This window comes from Aedes albopictus, chromosome 3 (assembly GCF_035046485.1).
Source record: "Aedes albopictus strain Foshan chromosome 3, AalbF5, whole genome shotgun sequence".
Lineage (NCBI taxonomy): Eukaryota > Metazoa > Arthropoda > Insecta > Diptera > Culicidae > Aedes > Aedes albopictus.
Genome location: NC_085138.1, coordinates 384,725,006 through 384,744,704, shown reverse-complemented (window position 1 = coordinate 384,744,704; position 19,699 = coordinate 384,725,006). Strand labels below are relative to the sequence as shown.

Here is a 19,699-nt window from a genome sequence, read left to right as displayed (position 1 = left end):
GGTAGTCTTTGCTGCCATCTTCCGTTGTTGCCATGAAAAATCATGTGCTACCACCACACCACACAGTTCCCAAGAAGCCGACAGCATAAATCCTATGGGCGTTGCATTTTACGTGTTTGCTGAAACCAGTTCCGGTGTCTATCCGACGTAGCGTGCGGTGGTGGCACGAAGCTTTGTGTCTGATTTCCGATTTGCAATTCTGCAATCTATGCCAATTTCCAATTTCTACCGGACACGTTCGCTTCATCAAATCCCTGTGTGTAGGTACTAGGTAGGTGGGTGTATTCAAAGAGGCTCCTTAAATCTGAAGAGATTCAGACCGGAACGTGTCTCCATAAAGTTTCGCGCTAGTGGCACTGCCGGATATTAGCCAAATTTTTCTGAGTTACCACCGCCAATCGATTCAAGTGCTGCTGCTACTGCTACTGCTGTAGTGTGCCAAAGGCGGCGAAACCGATACGGTTCGCCTGCAGATATGTGAGCTTTTTATCAGTCGTGATTTATAACGCATTTATACAAATTTATGTTGTGTAATAAATATCCACGCGGGCGACTTTTGCAAATTCCGGAAGCGTCGTTCATGTGTGGAAAGTCAGGAAGTGGCTGGATGATCTGGGGTTAGTCAGGCGTGATTGTGAGATTAAACTTGTTGACTTTTTGCCCTCAAGGGACCACTCTCTGGTTATTGGTACAAGTACATATATCATTTGGGACTTACCATTCACGTGTAGGTAGTAGATTATTACTTTGGGTGGATGCGTCGATATCTGGCACTCGTAGACGCCCTCGTCGTTCTTGTTGGCCGCCGCTATCTTGAGCCGCCAGTTGTTCGGATACTGGAACTCGATCGTGTACCTCGAATCACCGGAGTAGGTTTGCTTCCCCACTGTGAGCAGTTGAAGGTCTGTTTCGCCGTGTTTCCGGCGGACCCAAGACACCTGAAAGAAGGGAAATTCATTGGATTTAGGTTTTGTCTTTTTGTTTTCTTTCTTTTTTGTCTATTTCTCCTTAGATTTTTCTGTGTACTCTATCTTTCTTGTGTTCTGAGCGCTCTCAGTCATCTCCACTTTTTCCGTTTTCTTTTATTTTTTTTGTTCTTCTCTGTCTTCTCTGTCTCCTCAGTCTTCTCTGTCTTCTTTGTCTTCTCTGTTTTCTCTGTTTTCTCTGTCTTCTCTGTCTTCTCTGTCTTCTCTGTCTTCTCTGTCTTCTCTGTCTTCTCTGTCTTCTCCGTCTTCTCTGTCTTCTCTGTCTTCTTTGTCGTCTCTGTTTTATCTGTCTTCTCTGTCTTCTCTGTCTTTCCTGTCTTCCCTGTCTTCTCTGTCTTCTCTGTCTTCTCTGTCTTCTCTGTCTTCTCTGTCTTCTCTGTCTTCTCTGTCTTCTCTGTCTTCTCTGTCTTCTCTGTCTTCTCTGTCTTCTCTGTCTTCTCTGTCTTCTCTGTCTTCTCTGTCTTCTCTGTCTTCTCTGTCTTCTCTGTTTTCTCTGTTTTCTCTGTTTTCTCTGTTTTCTCTGTTTTCTCTGTTTTCTCTGTTTTCTCTGTCTTCTCTGTCTTCTCTGTCTTCTCTGTCTTCTCTGTCTTCTCTGTTTTCTCTGTCTTCTCTGTCTTCTCTGTCTTCTCTGTCTTCTCTGTCTTCTCTGTCTTCTCTGTCTTCTCTGTCTTCTCTGTCTTCTCTGTCTTCTCTGTCTTCTCTGTCTTCTCTGTCTTCTCTGTCTTCTCTGTCTTCTCTGTCTTCTCTGTCTTCTCTGTCTTCTCTGTCTTCTCTGTCTTCTCTGTCTTCTCTGTCTTCTCTGTCTTCTCTGTCTTCTCTGTCTTCTCTGTCTTCTCTGTCTTCTCTGTCTTCTCTGTCTTCTCTGTCTTCTCTGTCTTCTCTGTCTTCTCTGTCTTCTCTGTCTTCTCTGTCTTCTCTGTCTTCTCTGTCTTCTCTGTCTTCTCTGTCTTCTCTGTCTTCTCTGTCTTCTCTGTCTTCTCTGTCTTCTCTGTCTTCTCTGTCTTCTCTGTCTTCTCTGTCTTCTCTGTCTTCTCTGTCTTCTCTGTCTTCTCTGTCTTCTCTGTCTTCTCTGTCTTCTCTGTCTTCCCTGTCTTCCCTGTTTTCTCTGTCTTCTCTGTCTTCTCTGTTTTCTCTGTTTTCTCTGTTTTCTCTGTCTTCTCTGTCTTCTCTGTCTTCTCTGTCTTCTCTGTCTTCTCTGTCTTCTCTGTCTTCTCTGTCTTCTCTGTCTTCTCTGTCTTCTCTGTCTTCTCTGTTTTCTCTGTCTTCTCTGTCTTCTCTGTCTTCTCTGTCTTCTCTGTCTTCTCTGTCTTCTCTGTCTTCTCTGTCTTCTCTGTCTTCTCTGTCTTCTCTGTCTTCTCTGTCTTCTCTGTCTTCTCTGTCTTCTCTGTCTTCTCTGTCTTCTCTGTCTTCTCTGTCTTCTCTGTCTTCTCTGTCTTCTCTGTCTTCTCTGTCTTCTCTGTCTTCTCTGTCTTCTCTGTCTTCTCTGTCTTCTCTGTCTTCTCTGTCTTCTCTGTCTTCTCTGTCTTCTCTGTCTTCTCTGTCTTCTCTGTCTTCTCTGTCTTCTTTGTCTTATCTGTCTTCTCTGTCTTCTCTGTCTTCTCTGTCTTCTCTGTCTTCTCTGTCTTCTCTGTCTTCTCTGTCTTCTGTCTTCTCTGTCTTCTCTGTCTTCTCTGTCTTCTCTGTCTTCTCTGTCTTCTCTGTGTTCTCTGTCTTCTCGGTCGTCTTTGTCTTCTCTGTCTCCTTTGACTACTCTGTTTTTTCTTTCTTCTCTTTCTGCTCTGTATTTTCTGCCCTATGTCTTTTCTATGCCTTCCCTGTATCTTTTGTGTTATATCTTCTTGTCTTCCCTTTATATTTTGGATGGCTTGTTCTTTACCTTTTTATTTCTAATCTTAAGCAGTCTTATAATCTTGTCTTCATGTACCTTATACGTTTCCGTTGTTCTCACCTATTGCTGCTTTTCAAGTTGTCACTTCCTTTTTATTCAAAAGAAAAATTAGAAACTTTAAGATCCTGCTACAAACTCAGATCATGTGTCCGGTCAATTGTCAAAAAAGAGAGCAACCAAGTCGCAATTAATTATTGAAACTTTACCAATTTCTAATCTTCCCGAACGTCCAACAAATTACGACTCTACGACGAGCATCCACATTCACAGCTACCGCACCGGTGCGCTGTGGTACCACTCCGATAAGCACCCGGAGGGATTTGTTCCGCTCGATGGGCCAAATCTAGCGAACGTGAGCTGGGAGCATCACCTTTGAAGCCGAACTTTTCTTGTAATCTCTTGCAACATCTTCAAAGCGATTGGGGCTACCGTAGGAGCTAGCGCGCACCCATAGAAAGGACGACGAGTTGGTCTTTGTGTCCCACTTCGTTCTACCTCTATGTTCTACCTGGATTCTCGGAGTACCCTCCCTCTCTTCGAACGCTCTTAATACTCACCGTTTTATCTTGTAGCAAACTTATCCTACAGCTTAGAAATAAATCATCACCGTTCTGCACTGTGATGTTGGTTACGTTGTCCGTTTCAAAGTGGGGACCGTACCTGTGTGTGGGCGGAAAGAGAAAAAAGATGGGACAGTGTTAGAAAAAATAAAACTGGGTCAATTTCATTGCAATGGTACAAAATGGGGAACAACTCAACTCAGTTGAATGCGAAAGATAAAAGGTTATAAGGACTGTTCATTTTATAAAGAGGACAACTTTGCAAGGCTATAAAAAGAAAACGCGTAGTTCAAATTTGAGCAGCCTTGGCTAGTTGTTCAGTACATTATATTAGCAGATAATAACCATAAAAAAATTGGGTTAAAATTATTGATCTTCATAGAAATGTGGCAAAGTGTTTCGAGAGATCAATTTTTCAATTCCCAAAAACTAAAGATAAACACAAAATTTCTGTAAAACATCGGTGTATCGTTTTTAATTGCATAAAAGTGTTTGCCATGCTGCAGCAGTTTGAGTGATACATATTCTGGCAAAATATAAACACAATCGAAATAATGGTTGTTGAGGTATTAAAGTTACAAATGTGACTCGATTTTCAGAATAAAATTTATTTGTTAAACAAAAATGTATAAAAATATTAAATTTTGAATGTTTTCAATGGATGTAGTCGAAAGTACTAATAATGCAAATTCAAATGCAGAAAACCGCTTCTTGATAGCATTGTTGGCTTGGTTACTGTGCTTCATGGCAGTTACCGGAGATAAAACCGCTTCTTTCTTTGAAGGTTCTTCTAAAAAACGATGTACTCTATTGCAAATACAACTTAACAATGATGTCGAAAATGTAAATTAACATGTAGTTATTTTCAAATAAGGTATATAATCACATAGGGTCAGACCTTGCTGAAAATAAATAATTATAAGCTTCTCTAGAATCAAAAACTTGCATATATGGAGCAAAAAGTATGCAATTGTTCATTATGGCCATCATTAAGTATTAAATTTTTGATGAAGAATGTACTTTAAAGCATATTTTTCTTCGATATCATTTAGAATGCGATTCTCTTCTATACTGGAAAAATTTTGAACTGATTCCGTAGTGTTATTGCATCACTGGACTTAAATAAGTATTTTTTTTTATCAATTTCATTGATAACAAGGCAACTCACTATATCACGCTGTATAATGCTTGGTGCATTAATACTGACCAACTATTACACTCTACCTTTAGAAGAATAGTATTAGATCCTAACACATTGAAAAGTTCATGAAAATTTTAAAGTTATGTATGTGTAAAGTTGTGTAGAATTTTGAGAAATGGGGTTTTATTGAGTTTTAACGAAAACCGCTTCAGTTCCGTAACTAAGGACAATTTGTATAATGTTATATTTTTCCTACACTGTAGAATAGCTATGGAAATTTATGCAAAAAACCGATAATGCTTTTATTGAAAAATAAAAAAAGATATCACACAAATAAGGTGTCCTCTTTATAAAATGAACAGTCCTTACTGGTTGGCGGCGACTTTGTGTAACACGGACGAACAGGAGGAATAGTACCTGTACCTGATTCATTCGATTGCGAAGTAATTGGATTTTTAAATATGCAGTGGCATTGTGTGATACCAGTGCCTACAACGCAGTTCAATCACCATGTGGGATATTGTATGGAATCATGTGCATGATGAAACGGAATGCACTTGAGAGTTTTCCTCTCGACATACACTACCCGTCATAAGTACGGACTCACAAAAAGTATTGCAACAATATTGCATCACCCTGACTCACCTCGATATCTCCAAAACCAGAAGACTTACAAAGATGCTGTCTTCAGGAAAGTTATTCAGAAGATCAAAAGCAACAACTTTTCTGAAGGCGGCATTTTTGTAGGTGTTCTGGTTTAAGAGATATCGAGGTGAGTCAGGGTGATGCAATATTGTTGCAATACTTTTTGTGAGTCCGTACTTATGACGGGTAGTGTAGGTTGAATATATCATCATGGTTGAACATTGAATTTATTATTGGCTTCATTTCACAATAAAGTGAAAGCTTGACCTATGGTTTGACGTTGGTTGAGTTTATTGATGGTTCACATTTGAATGCATAATTGCATTGTTGTGGATGAAACTATCTCAATGATTTTTACATGTTGATCAAGTTTTGTACGTATTGAAACAAAAACAATATGCACTTGATTGTTTATAAAAATGTAAGACATGTAGTAGTACTGCACAGAATAAAGTGCGCATTGGCTGTTTTTCATACAAAAAATCATGTTTTTCATACAAAATGGGATACATACCATGAGGTAATAAAAAAAAAGTCAAATTTTATTGCATAATCTGAAAGTATACAAGCTAGACAATACACATTCCAAATTTCATTAAGATTGGAGCACTAATACAAAAGATACAGCCCATCCCGAGCAGGAATGAATAACTGGAGCATACCAAAGTCTGGTATCATAGCAACACAAGATATTGGTCGATTATCCAGGTATTGAAAATAACTTATATTGGTATTTTGTAGGTATTGATAAAATACACTCAAACTCAAATTTAGGTGGAATCCATTTAGGTAAAATCTATTTAGGTCCCTCCATTTAAGTAACGTTACCTAAATGGAATTTGATTGTGTTCAGAGCAGTTGGAGTGTTTTAGATTAGGGATAAGGTTGGTTTAAGGCAATTAAGTTGCAAGTCGAGTTATGGGGAGATCAGGGCGTGCTCAGGGGGGTTGGTTTGGGACTGTATGCAGTTCTTCTTGAGCATAAGTCATCGAATCTACATGCAAAACTTGTGTGCTTAAATGATTGAAAAAAGTCATGCTTACACAGCCTCATCCAACTTTGTGCTGATAAGTGGTAAGTTCAATGTTTGTTCAAGAATATCTAAGAGCTCCCTTGAGCATAGGTCATCGGATCTACGATCGTAAACAGTCTGGAACGTCTTGAATCTCTTCTGAAACCACCTGAAACGTTCAAAAAACGTTTAAAAGCGACGCTGAAATCTCCCTGAAGCTTACTTAAGAGCTATGATCTATCATGCATTTTCAGAAACTGTAGACCCCCTTAACTCCCTTCATAATCCCCGGTAACACCCCTGAGACCCTAATAAACCCCCGAAAACGCTTGCGTAACGCCTCTGAAATCCGTCAAAAATCCTCTGAAGCTTCCTAAAACGGCCTGAAATCCCCCTAAAACCCCCTAGGACCCCATGCAACGCACATGAGACTCTCTGAAATCCCTCAAAACTCCTACGTAACACCTGAGTAACGCCTCCTAAAGTCGCCAAAACCATCTGAAGCTTTCTGAAATGCCTTCGGAATCCCCCTAAAACCCCCTCGCATACCATGTAACGCACATGAGACCCTCAGAAACCCTAAAAAACGCCTACGTAACGCTTGAGTAACCCCTCTAAAACTCGCCAGAAATTATCTGAAGCTGTCTGAAATGCCTTCGAAATCCCCCTAAAAACCCCTCGAACTCCATGTTACGCACCTGAGACCCTCAGAAACCCTAAAAAACGCCTACGTAACGCCTGAGTAACGTCTCTGAAACTCGCCAGAAACTATCTGAAGCATTCTGAAATACCATCGAAATACCCCTAAAACCCCCTCGGATCCCATGTAACGCACATGAGACCCTCAGAAACCCCCGAAAACGCCATCGTAACGCCTCTGAAACTCGCCATAAATCATCTGAAGATGTCTGAAGTGCCTTCGAAATCACCCTAAAACCACCTCGGACCCCATTAACGCATCTGAGACCCTCAGAAACCTCCGAAAACACCTGAGTAACGCTTTTGAAACTCGCCAAAAATTCTCCGCAGCTTTCTGAAATACCCTCGAAATCCCCCTAAAATCACCTCGGACCTCATGTGACGCACCTGAGACTCTCAGAAACTACTGAAAACGTCATCGTAACGCCTGAGTAATGCCTCTGAACCTCGCCAGAAATCATCTGAAGCTGTCTGAAATGCCATCGAAATCCCCCTAAAACCACCTCGGACCTCATGTAACGCACTTGAGACCCTCAGAAATCCCCGAAAATGCCTTTGTAACGCCTATGAACCTCGCTAAAATCCTCTAAAGGTTACACTCAAAATCCCCTTAAAACCCCATCGGATCCTCCCCTCGGGGGGCAACGTCTCTGACCCCTCCCTTTTCCTGAAACATCATGAAATCCCTCTGAACCCCCATATGGTCCCATTCACTCTTCTTAAACTGCTTTGAAATCTTCAAATTCATTTACATAGGTAATAACAAGCAGGCATTTTCAGTGTGTGAGCGTTGGTCATCTTCTATTTTTAGGCGACAATGGCGCCTGCCACGTCAGGATTCAGATTAATGTGAGGAAGGCGAGGAAGGGGAAGGAAGTGATGATTGCAATCGTTTGTATCCACATCAGACTGAATATACCTCTGCATCTACACAAATTCATGCGGATGTCGAAGTATTGGTGGGATTTTGTTGGCATAGGGTGGTGTGTGGATGCCAGGGTAAGGTGATAGAATTGTGTGTGTTTTTATTATTCTGAAGATGAGTGGCACAGTTCGCATGATTGCATAACTTGTAGGGAGGCGTTATTTGATAGATTGGCACTGTGCTGTGAAAGTTGAGGTGCTATTAGACTGTTTGTCATTTTGCCAAATATTTGCCATTGAACTCCGACATTTATCCAACGTTGCTATGATTCACGTTGTGTTGGTCATTTGTTGGGCTTGTTTGGCCAAATATTTGTCACTTCTAATGGGACCTTTAGAAAGAAAAAGAAAACGGCTTTTTCAACTTGTTTCTTTTCTAGCGATAGCTATGAACATGTGAATTGAATATACATGAGTTGTATATTTAGAGAGAAGGAAGAAAGCATATGGAAAGATACAAACTAGGAGGAAAGGGACGGGCCAGAAATTAAACCCAGGATCTTCTGCGTACGAATCAGAACCTGTAGCCACCACCAAGCCCGTCTTCTTATTTCACCTTGAAATTTTAAAATTTCTTGGTTTATTTATTTGTGCCCTTTCTCAAAATGTTGAATTCCGACCAAAATTTTCCTAGAAGAAGAGGGGTGTTGGAGGAAATCGGAGAAAATCGAAATTTGTGACAGCGTTATTCAGAAAAGCTAGAGTTTTATCAAAGCCATAATTGAATTGGTGCCGGAGCCTGTGGCGCAGTGGCTACACGTTCGCTTCATATGGTCATGGGTTCGATCCCAGCCCCGGCACTTCGTCAGTTGCTCTTCTCAACTCCCCCCCCCACCAGAGCGACTGGCACTTGACCCTTTTCTGAGCTCTCATAGCTCAAACCGACCCGGATAACTGTATATCGGCGAACGGCAACCCATAATGGACGACCCCCAATCGGACTGGAAAAGGAACAACAGCCACTTATCATTTCATCATCGTGCTCATCATTCTACCAAGGACAGGGTAGAAAAGTGAAAGCAGTACAAAGACAAAACCAGCTCGATATAGTAGAATAAGAATAAAATAGAATACATTTAGGCGCTGCACAACGTGTAAGTGCAGCCGCCAATTGGAATCGCTCACGTAGTGCCCTAGTGGACAAAAGAGCTGTAAAATAGGTTAAGTGGTTAAGAATAAAACAAAATATAAGATCACCAATACTCACACACTGAAGATGCCTGCTTAGTCGGGCGGCCAATCAAGCCAAGAATCAAGCTCAAGAACTTCTTGAGGAATTACTGAAAAAACTTTGATAAAACATCTGAAGGAATCGCTAGTAAAACTAGGACTCTCCAATCTGCCTAGAAATTTCTGAAGGAATTGAATTTTTTGAAGGAATAACTAGAGGAACATCTAAAGAAACGCCTAGAGAATGTTTTGAAAAAAAAAACTAAAAAAAAAATGAATGAATTACCTAAGGAATTCATAGAGGTATCTTTTGAGAAAGTGTTGCTGAAAAATAATTCCTGCAATAATTTTAGAAAATAATCACAAACAATATTTCACCTAGGAATTTCATCCGCACAGTACAGTTAATTATAGAGAATTTCAGCCCTAGGCCGTTTCATTTATTTTTTCACAGTATTCTTCAAGAAACCATAGGAGTAATTTCAGAAGGGACCTTTAAACAACTCCCAAGTCCTTGGTCCATAAACTTGTTAGTTCTGTGGTTGATATTTGTTTTTCAGCTCTATCGAAGTGTTAGTTCCGGCGCAACTAGCGATGGAGAGATTAATAGAGGCACATGAATGGGTGTTTGCTGTCAAAATTTAAAGAGTTCATTATGAAACCACACATTTAGATAATATGTGTCAATAATTATTAATTATAATCGTAGACTAATTTTTGTCATATTGTTTTTGTGTCTGTTTGGTCTAATTTTTATATTTAAGGCACACTTTGATAAGTTCATTACTTCAAGTAACGGAATTTACTGCTCATCAAGTGATTAAGCGACCATCTTACGCGTGAAGCAGTGGCAAGTCAGTTTAAATATCCTGTCGTGCAGGTTGTAGTACATATTTCTATCTACATTTGATCTAAGTTTTCATAAATCAGTCTAAGCTAAGCGTTGCGTTCAGTTCATTTCTGTGTGGAACAGACTAAAGGTTTATGCTTTCTAGTGGGGTGAAGACGCGCTATAGAATATTCTTTTTGGCCTGCTTTCGCGTGGAAAAGTAGTCGGTTGTGGGTAGAGGTTAGTGTATATTGATTCATTGACATATCGTATCACCAACCATGGGAGACTCATAGATCGGCAATGGATACCCTTCCCTGCTAACAAGAATTCCATCCTGAGACAAACGAGGAGATGCAGCGATTCTCGGTCTCTATAAAACGTTTGTCTTACTAACATTCCCTCCCAACCTCGATGACCGTAAGGACATTGCCGGCGCTGTTGTTGACCCTAATATAGTTAAGAGATTTCGAACCATGTACATTTAGAGTGCTGTGTTAGTCCCAAGCCCAATTCATTGGTTCTCTGTGCAATTTCGATTAGTCTGAGGTGGTCGAGAGGTGGCGGCAGCATTACATTGAGCACCTCAATGGCGACGTTGCAAGCACCGAAGCTGGCGTGGCAACATATCTAGGAGTACGTGCCTAGGACGAAAGATTTTAAGCCCATAATCTCCAAGAGATTGAGGAGGAGGTTGGCCGGTTGAAAAGCAACAAAGCCGCTGGAGCAGATCAACTACCAATCGAGCTTCTAAAATACGGTGGAGAAGCACTGGTGGGAGCACTACACTGCGTCATTACCAAACTTTGGAAAGAGGAAGTATTGCCGGAGGAATGGGTGACAAGTTGGATTGCGGGAACTATTGCGCGATCATACTCCTAAGCGCTGACTACAAGGTACTCTCTCAAATATTATGCCGCCGTCTATCACCGATTGCAAGAGAGTTCATGGGGCAATCCAGCCTGATTCATGGGTGAACGCGCTACAGCGGACCAGATGTTCGCCATCTGCCAGGTGTTGCAGAAATGCCGCGAATATAACGTGTCCACACATCACTTGTTCATCGATTTCAAAAAGCCATATGATACAATCGATCGAGAACAGCTATGGCAGATTAGGAACGAATACAGATTCCTGGATGAATGAATACGATTGATCAAGGCAACGATGGATCGTGTGATGTGCGTAGTTCGAGTATCAGGGACACTCTCGGGTCCCTTCGAATCTCGCAGAGAATTACGGCAAGGTGATGGTCTTTCGTGCTTGCTATTCAACATTGCGTTAGAGGGTATAATAAGGAGAGCGGGAATAAACACGAGTGGAACGATTTTCACGAAGTCCGTTCAGCTGCTTGGTTTCGCTGATTATATTGATATTATAGCTCGTAAATTTGAGATGGAAACATTCGACTAAAGAGTGAAGCCAGGCGAATCGGACTAGTCATTAATGTGTCGAAGACACAGCACATGATGGCAAAGGCATCCAGGGAAGAATCACAGCGCCCGCCGCTACAAATTTCTATCGACGGTGATGAAATCGAGGCGGATGAAGAATTCGTGTACTTGGGCTCACTGATAGTAGAAAAATTTAGAGACAAAACGCTAATTAGACCGGTAGTCCTCTATGGGCACGAAACATGGACCCTACGTGCAGAAAATCAACGAGACCTTGGAGTTTTCAAACGGAAGATGTTGCGAACCATGTACGATGGAGTGCAGATGAAGGACGGGACTTGGAGAAGGCGAATCAACCACGAGCTGTACCAGCTGCTGAGAAAAGCAAGCATCGTCCATACCGAGAATATCGGCTTCGGTAGGCGGGTCACGTCATCAGGATGCCAGATAGCAACCCGACTAAAATGGTTCTTGAGAGCCATCCAACTGGTACGAGAACACATGGTGCGTGGACCTTTCGCAGAATGCGGAACTGGAGACAAACAGCCATGGACCGTGTCGAGTGGAGACAACTCCTACGTAGGTACAGTAGGTATGGGCCTCAGGCTTTATTCTGACCGATAAGGTAAGGTAAGAGGCATGGTGCATATAACTTACATTGTAACAAGTGAAATACGGTAAGTTTTGCATTGCTGGTTTGTTTTATCAGACATTTTTTTTTGATGATCAATGATAGTTTTGATTGATTGATTTGTCTTTATTTAAGAGACTTTCAGCCCTTGGCTGATTCGTCTCTATCAATGATACCTTTTATTTTTCCACACAAAAGAGCAAACCGAGCTAGTTTTCCATTTGCAAAGCCAAAATTCAATTTGTATTTGACAACCTTTTCGTCGTCAGCACGAATTGATAACCAATGTTCCAGTATCATCGTTTCCGTTTCCTCGTGTGGACTAAAGAGATATATTGCATCCAGCAAAGCCAACTCGGCAGAGCCCAATGGCATATCGGCAATATTTTTTCTCCAATCACAAATTTTCCCCACCATACAAGCCCAAAGCCAGTGACATCATCCCACCTACGAACGTCAAAATGCAGCAACGTTCAACAGAGTTTATGGTTCCCCTGCAACAGCATCATCCTCCATGGCGAACGCACATCCCTCCGCTATGACTGACTATACGACGACATCAACCAGAGAGCAGCGTGGAGTGGCTTATTTGTCTCTTCTGATGATGATTCGACGGGGTGAATTGGCTGCTGCTGCTCCACCAGCAAGTCGCAACTCCGTCCGTGTGTTTGGTGGCTCCAACGACGATGTCAGCGAAAAGTGGCGTCTCGATTTGATACGATTTATTCATCGAAGCATAATCGACAACTCAAATAACGGGTTGCCGCACCATACATCATCGATGACATTGATGAATCGAGACAGCCAGCCAGAGCAGCGGTGGAAGCAGCTTCGGGGTTCACAAGACTAGGGATGTGTTGCGTGTGTTTGCTCTGCTACTTCCGCTGATCCGATCCGATGCGATGCTATGGAAGTGGAACAATGTCCGTGCTCTTAGGTTTGAGGAGGACTCGGGTCTCGAATGGAAACGATACTAGCTGGGTCCTACACATGATTTCAGAAGGAGGGAGTCATTTGTAAATTTAAATCGGTTGATTTGAGATTGATAAATTGAGACAATTTCATAGCAGTCATACACAGCATCTATTGTATAGAGACATATTTCTTGGAGGAAAGGTAGAAACAATACTTCGACGTACGTCTAAATAGTGCAGAGAACATTAAGCAATCAGGGAAAGGAATAAGTCTATTTGGTTGATTGTCGCTTGGTCGAATTACGATCAAAAATAACCTATGATGGTTGTGCATTGCATTGTAAGAGGTCCATACGATAACAGAGTTCACTTATTGTGCCTTGCAAGAATAATCCGCAAAACGCGTTAGTCTTCTTCTTTTCTTCCAAGTTGCAAAAATATGACCGCACCACTATGAGCGACCTGATGGTCAGAAAATCTGCATGCGGCGCTTATATCAAATCCACATGAGGCTGCGGCGATATAGCCGCGAGGAGATGCACGCGATACAGACGCAATGTGGAAATGGAAAAGATGCATTAGCCGCATCCCCCTGCAGCGTCACTAAATAACATCCCGATTATTAAACACAAAACCGACGAGGTGATGCGTATGCGTATATTGAATCAATGCCGCGATAAATATTTATTATTAAATACGATTGCTGGCCACCTGAGTTGCCATTGTGTTAACTTTTGTTTTGATATGAACGGCCTGAAGGCTGCTGCGATGCTGCTGGGTGGGTGACAGTATCTGTTCAGTTTTGACATAGCGTCTGTATCGCGGGAATCTCCTCGCGGGCATATCGCCGCCGCCCAATGTGGATTTATTATGAGCGCCGCAATATTTTCGAGCAAAAGTAAAACAGCACAAACATTGAGTAAATTACATTTCCAGCGCTTAGTACGTCAGTGCGAAAATCTCATGAGTTTAAGGCAAAACATCACTTTTTTTATCTGTATTAACGTGACTTTTAGCCCTAGGCTAGTTCATGTCAGGACCCACATTTCACTTCCCTTCCGAAGGAAGAACTCTCATTTTTTCAAGTTTGTCGGGAGTGGGATTCGATCCCAGGTCCTCGGCGTGATAGTCAAGTGTTCTAACCATCACACCAGGTCCGCTCCACATAGTTGGAATTCATGGATATATTTGTAACAGTTCGTGTAAGGGTTTAGACTGCATTCGTGGAGTAACTATTTGAGTATTTGATTTCTTGCATTCGTTGTTGGCAGAAATCCAAGAGAATATTTTGGAGAAATGTCGGACGGGGTGTTTAACCGGATCCTTCGAGAAAGTTATTGTTTCTTCCGAAAGCATTGATATAAAATGCAAGAGTCAAAGTTGTTTCAGAATTTCAGACAGGTTTTCTCATGAAACTCCACACGAAACTCATGAAACTGTACACGGCAAAAAAAATGAAAGATAAACAACACGTAAATTGAAGATGAACTAAAATTTGCGGCAGAAATTTGTTAATCACCAGCATTTAACGTCACCCGGGCATCTCGCGGCAGGTCAGACGGCTTGTTTGCAAATTTCAATGCATACTCACTTGAAATTTACATGCACTTGCTATAAATCATGCCAGCTACTCTCCGTCATCAGCTAATCGAACGGTTGGTTGCAGTCATGACGGTTTCCCCCGTTTTCTCTCTCAGTACTCTCTGCAGCAGGTCGACAATTCGTTCGATGTGGTAAGCTGAGATAGCCGAGAGTGCTCGGGCGTGCTACTCACAACCCAAGGATCTGAGTTCGATTCTCGTCCGGAGCTCAATTTTACAAATGAATTCTTACAGATACACTCCCGATCAAAAGTTTGGGGTCACCCCCAACATGTAATTGTTTTAGGCCCATCTTTGCGTCCGATTTAAAAACACTACGTTTCATTCAAAAGATAATAAGTCAAAGAAACTTTGAACATGATTTAAATAAAACTTTTACATTAAATATTCCTTCAAAATCTTCCAACGATTTCTCCTGGATTTTTTTCAGGGATTTTTTCTTCAGTGATTTCCTCAGATTTCAATCAGTAATTCCAGCTAGGCTTCTTTCACGGATGTCCGTGGAAATCCTTCATCGATTCCTTTAGAAGTTCTTTCATACATTATTCTAGGATTTTTTTTACCTGAGTGAACCTACCTACGGCAGATAATCTCTAATTCAAGAGACAAAAAATATCTACGTTTTATATTTTCTCTAGAATTTTAACGTTCGTCACGCTGATGTTGTGTACAACAAACGTGCTTCTGGCAACGTGCTGTATAAAATGCTGTATTCATTCAGGGTTCATCTACGATCCTTAGGATTTTCGAGAAGTATTTTTAGAGGTGTCTCTAGGTGTATTTTTAAAAATTGTTCTAGAATTTAAATCAGGGATTTCTCCTGGAGTTCCTTCAGGTTTGCTCCAGAGTTATCTTTAGAGAAACCTTCAAGGATTGTTTAAGTAGTTTGTTCCATGTTTTCTGTAGGATCACAGAGTTTTCAAGAATTTAGGGATTCTTTCAGAAGTTCAATCAGGGATTCCTCTAGCGGTTCCTTTGGAGATTCCTTTAGGTGTTCCTTCGTGGATTTTTCCATGAGTTCCTTCTAGGGATCTCTTCTTGCACTTCTTCATGCTTGCATCTGTTTGTAACAATGGAGGAGTTCCTTCAGAAATTCGACCCGGTGTTCCTTTAATGCCAGCCAACACACGAACGCATATGCTGTTGAATATGATGCTGAAAAGAAGGTGAAATGGAAGCACGTACGGTACGCATATGGCCTCCCTTTTAGTATCCAGTTCTACATGAAATACAACTTCGTGTTGGCTGGCAATGCTTCCTCCGAGAGATCTTTTACAGGTTATTCCAGGAGTTCCTTCAATAAGCCACCAATTAGAATCGTTCACGTAGTGCCCTTGTGGACAAAAGAGTTGTAAATGACGTTAAGTGACAAAAATAAGAAAATTGAAAAAAATCCTAATAATTTTATTTCATAAAATTATAACTTGACAACTTGACATAAGTTGATCTTGTACCGACTTTTCGAACCCTCTAAGCAGAATACCCTCTTCGAATGAGTGTAATCAGTTTTATACCTTTCAATTTCACCCTATTTTGCTTATCCTTTGACACGCGTATTTCGACTATCACTTGTAATCTTCCTCAGTGTCAGTCACTACCTTGAGTGGATAACTGACACTGAGGAGATTTCAAGTGGTATTTTTTTTTTTTTACCAGTTCGTTTATTTAATAGGCTCACTTGTTTACCTAAAAACTCTACCGAGCCGAAAATCTAGATAACAATTTGTTGTACTAAAAACTATCCAAAAATATTCAGTAGCGAGTCCGACGGGGAACTTTCATCCTGGGCCCGGAACCGGAACTGGAGCCAGAACCAGATCCTGCGGCCGCGAATTGTGCTCGCCGTTGGCTGGCTTGTGGGTTCAGCATCGCTGCCGTGATAGCTTTGGCAACCTCTTCCAGTGCTTCTAAGCCTTCCTTTCGCCGCCTCTCTTTCTCCGAAACGTCCTCTGTATTACACACGGTTTGCTGCATCTGTTCCTCTTCCTGCGGCGACTGGTAAACAAAAACTTCATCTTCTTCCAGAACTTCAATAATGTCGTCCTCCGAGACTTCCGCAATTTTTTGTTCATCCGAAGTAGTTCCTTTCCCAGAAACGATGTCAGCATATGAACTGGATCCCGAGTTTCCTTTTTTCTTCTCCGTACTGTTTCGGCTTTGGCGCTGAGGGCAAGAGTCCCTCCGATGGCCCAATCCTTGACACAGAAAGCAGGTATCTTTCAGACCCTCGTAGAAAATCCTGGCCTTCATATTACCAACAACCACCGCTGACGGAATAGTCGCTTTTACACCCATGTATACTCCTCGCACTCCAGTGTACATATGATCCAGGCCTAAGTCTGGTGGGAACTTTTCCCGGACCACATGTTGTATTTCTCCAAACTCTCCAAGAACCGATGATAAATCAGCATCTGGTAGCTCTGGTGGCAGGTCGAACACGCGTACGTAATGCATGTTTGCACCCGCGATTGACATCCTCACGATAACTCTCTTTCCGTTCGCATAAGTAAAATGCCTCGGTTCCACATTTTTACACAGCGATTCCTCCATAGCTTCCAACGTCGCAAATTTCAAGTACAGCGAACGATCTTGGGCTGACTTGTAGGTAGCTTCTATCAAAGCTAAATCCGTGTCCAGCTGTTGCAAAAACTTAGCCACTTCCATCAATGACGGTGGTGGACAACCCATCGGAAAACGGAACTGTACGGTGTTTCTCCTCATTTCACTCATGTCTATTTGGTGCTATTCCAATGACACAGATAACAGCAGCGGCAAATGAGACAAAAGTTAACGACCGAGGAACAAAACGCGCGCACAGCGTAAGTGGGCAACAATGCGAAACCGAACAGAAGAGACACAATTGATTCCGTCCGTGCTAGACGACGGCAGCGATAGAACTGGATTTCAAGTGGTAGTCGAAATACGCGTATCTGACAAATACGGCGGAATTAAAAGGTACCTAACTGATTACATTCATTCGAAAACGGTTCTTTGGATTGAATTGATGTCTTCAATGTGTGTCAGGATATTTGAAAGACCTTCAGAAAACAATACATTCAGAGTAATACTCAGCGCGTATCTATGTTAAATGTAATTTCATTTCAATCTTTCAACCTTACCCTTCGATTTTTCAAATTATTTTTCTGAAGAAAGCTAGCTTCCAGTCTCAAAATTTTCCAAGTAATCCAAGATTGTCAAATGATTCACCCATTTTTTTAATTTTTGAACGATTCGCAAAACAAGCAGAAAGAAACATTTCTGATATTTTGAAATAAGAATGCAATCTAGACACAAACTCCAATTGAGACTGGAAGTCAGCTTTTTCTAGAAAAATAATTTAAAAAAATTGAAGAATAAGGTTTTTGGAAAATTGAAGTCATATGACATCTAGGGGTCTCCAGTTAGCCTAGTGGTTAAGGTTATGGATTGTCAATCCAGAGACGGCTGGTTCGATTCCGGATCCGATTGGAAAAATTTTTTCGACTCCCTAGGCCTGTGCGCCGCCGCGCCTCGCTGCCGCCGCCGCCGCCGACACTTTTTGTCCCACGCCGACGCCGACCGAGGTATCGGCGGCGCGTCATACGCCGCTGTTTGTCACGCCGCCGAGTTTCATTTTTCGGGCCGGTGATCAGTGCACAAACAAAATTAAGTTAACATAAAGTTGAGATAAAAAAAATCTCACGGTCACTATCATAAGAATTGAACTGCAATAATTGATTTCTCATCATCGATTTTCTCAATACTATTAAGAAAATATCAATAAAAAAAATCAATTACTAAAGTTATGCCCTTATGATATTGAAATTGAAAAAAATAACGTTCTAGCAATGATTGAATATATGATATTGAAATCCGGTCATTGAAACTTTGGTCTGTCTATGTTTTGTCTTTCTATTGTTTTAGACAAACTCTGCAGAAGACTCTTTTAAGAACCCATGAAGAAATTTTGATTTTGAGAAGTCCCAAAAAAATGACCACGTGGTTTATGGACAGCCCCTTGGTGGTGACGCATTGATGATAGCATCAGGAACATCCAGGGCAACAAGCGGCGGGCCAATTTTCGATGGCGTTCAGCATTCAGCACGGAGGAATCCAACACGCATTGCGTGGCATGATAAATTCATGTCATTTTTTGTCTAAAATCGTCCAATATTCAATCGGTTCTTTTCAGGACCATAGAAAATTATTCATCAAGAGTTGTGAATCAGATAATTATTTCATTCCATCATCGATCGGTAAAAGTGTGGTACAACCGAAAAGTGAAAGATTGAATGCTTGGTGGCCCCGCAAGAATGATGATGCTGGCCACTAATGGTTCCATCCGGAATTTATCAACCCTAGCCGAACCATTTTTCGTGAAACATCGATAAATTATAACGTTGTTCGAATTAAAATGATCTTAACCTTACAATATTTTGATTACTTTATTCGTTAAATGGAAATTTTCTTATTTCTCGGTTGATTAAAAGTTTCAAGCGTCTGGTGCATGCGGGGAGGGTCATGCAAATGAAATATACTGAAAAGCCAGCCGAATGGGAGGAGCTTCATCTGCTAATCTAGGGCATAAAAGCTGCTCTCTCTGATTTCTTTCGTCATTTTCGTTGGATCAGTCAAGCAGGATGTCACCTCCACACCTGAGCACTACCCATCGGCGACTCTCGGCTATCGTGCTGATAGCGTCATGAATCTTATCCACGGCAGAAAGCGGCCTACCAATTTTCGGTGGCATCCTGCAGGATTAGCACGGAGAAAACCAACACGCATTGCGTGGCAAGGCGGTTTCATGCCATTTTCTTCCTGAAATCGTTACTTTATCAAACGGTCCTTATCAGGATCACCAAAAAATGATTCTTCAAGAGTTGTAAATCAGATAATTTTACTCCATCAATCGAGAAAAGTGTGGTTCACCCGAAAAATGAATGATTGAATTCCGGCCACTAATGGCTCCACCCAGAATTCAGCAACGCATTACCCTATCAGAACTATTTTCCTTAAAACATTGTTTAACTCTAACAATTTTCGAATTAAAATGATCTAAATCTTCCAATATTTTGTTTACTTTAACGCTTAATGAAAAATTTTTCCATTTCTGGGTTGATTAATCGTTTGAAGCGTCTGAAGCAGGCGGGGCGGGCCATGCAAATGAAATATTCTGGAAAGCCAGCCGAATGGGAGGAGCTGCATCTGCTAATCTAGGGGTGTAAAAGCTATTCCCTCTGATTTCTTTCTGGATTCAGCCAGACTGAAAAAATGTCGAATGTCGGGTTAAAGTCGGGTCAATTTTTATCGAATGTTGGGCCACTGT

At 41.5% G+C, this 19,699-nt stretch overlaps 1 protein-coding gene across 1 annotated transcript in view; it reads right to left on the bottom strand.

The window, feature by feature from the left end:
• Positions 1–19,699, bottom strand: part of LOC109399616 (uncharacterized) — a 578,312-nt gene that overhangs the window by 168,028 nt on the left and 390,585 nt on the right. The window contains exons 4-5 of the mRNA XM_062855872.1: positions 3,432–3,534; positions 719–938 (exon numbers count right to left, since the gene is read on the bottom strand). Coding sequence (XP_062711856.1) covers positions 719–938; positions 3,432–3,534 — 323 coding nt within the window. The remainder of the gene's footprint in view (positions 1–718; positions 939–3,431; positions 3,535–19,699) is intronic.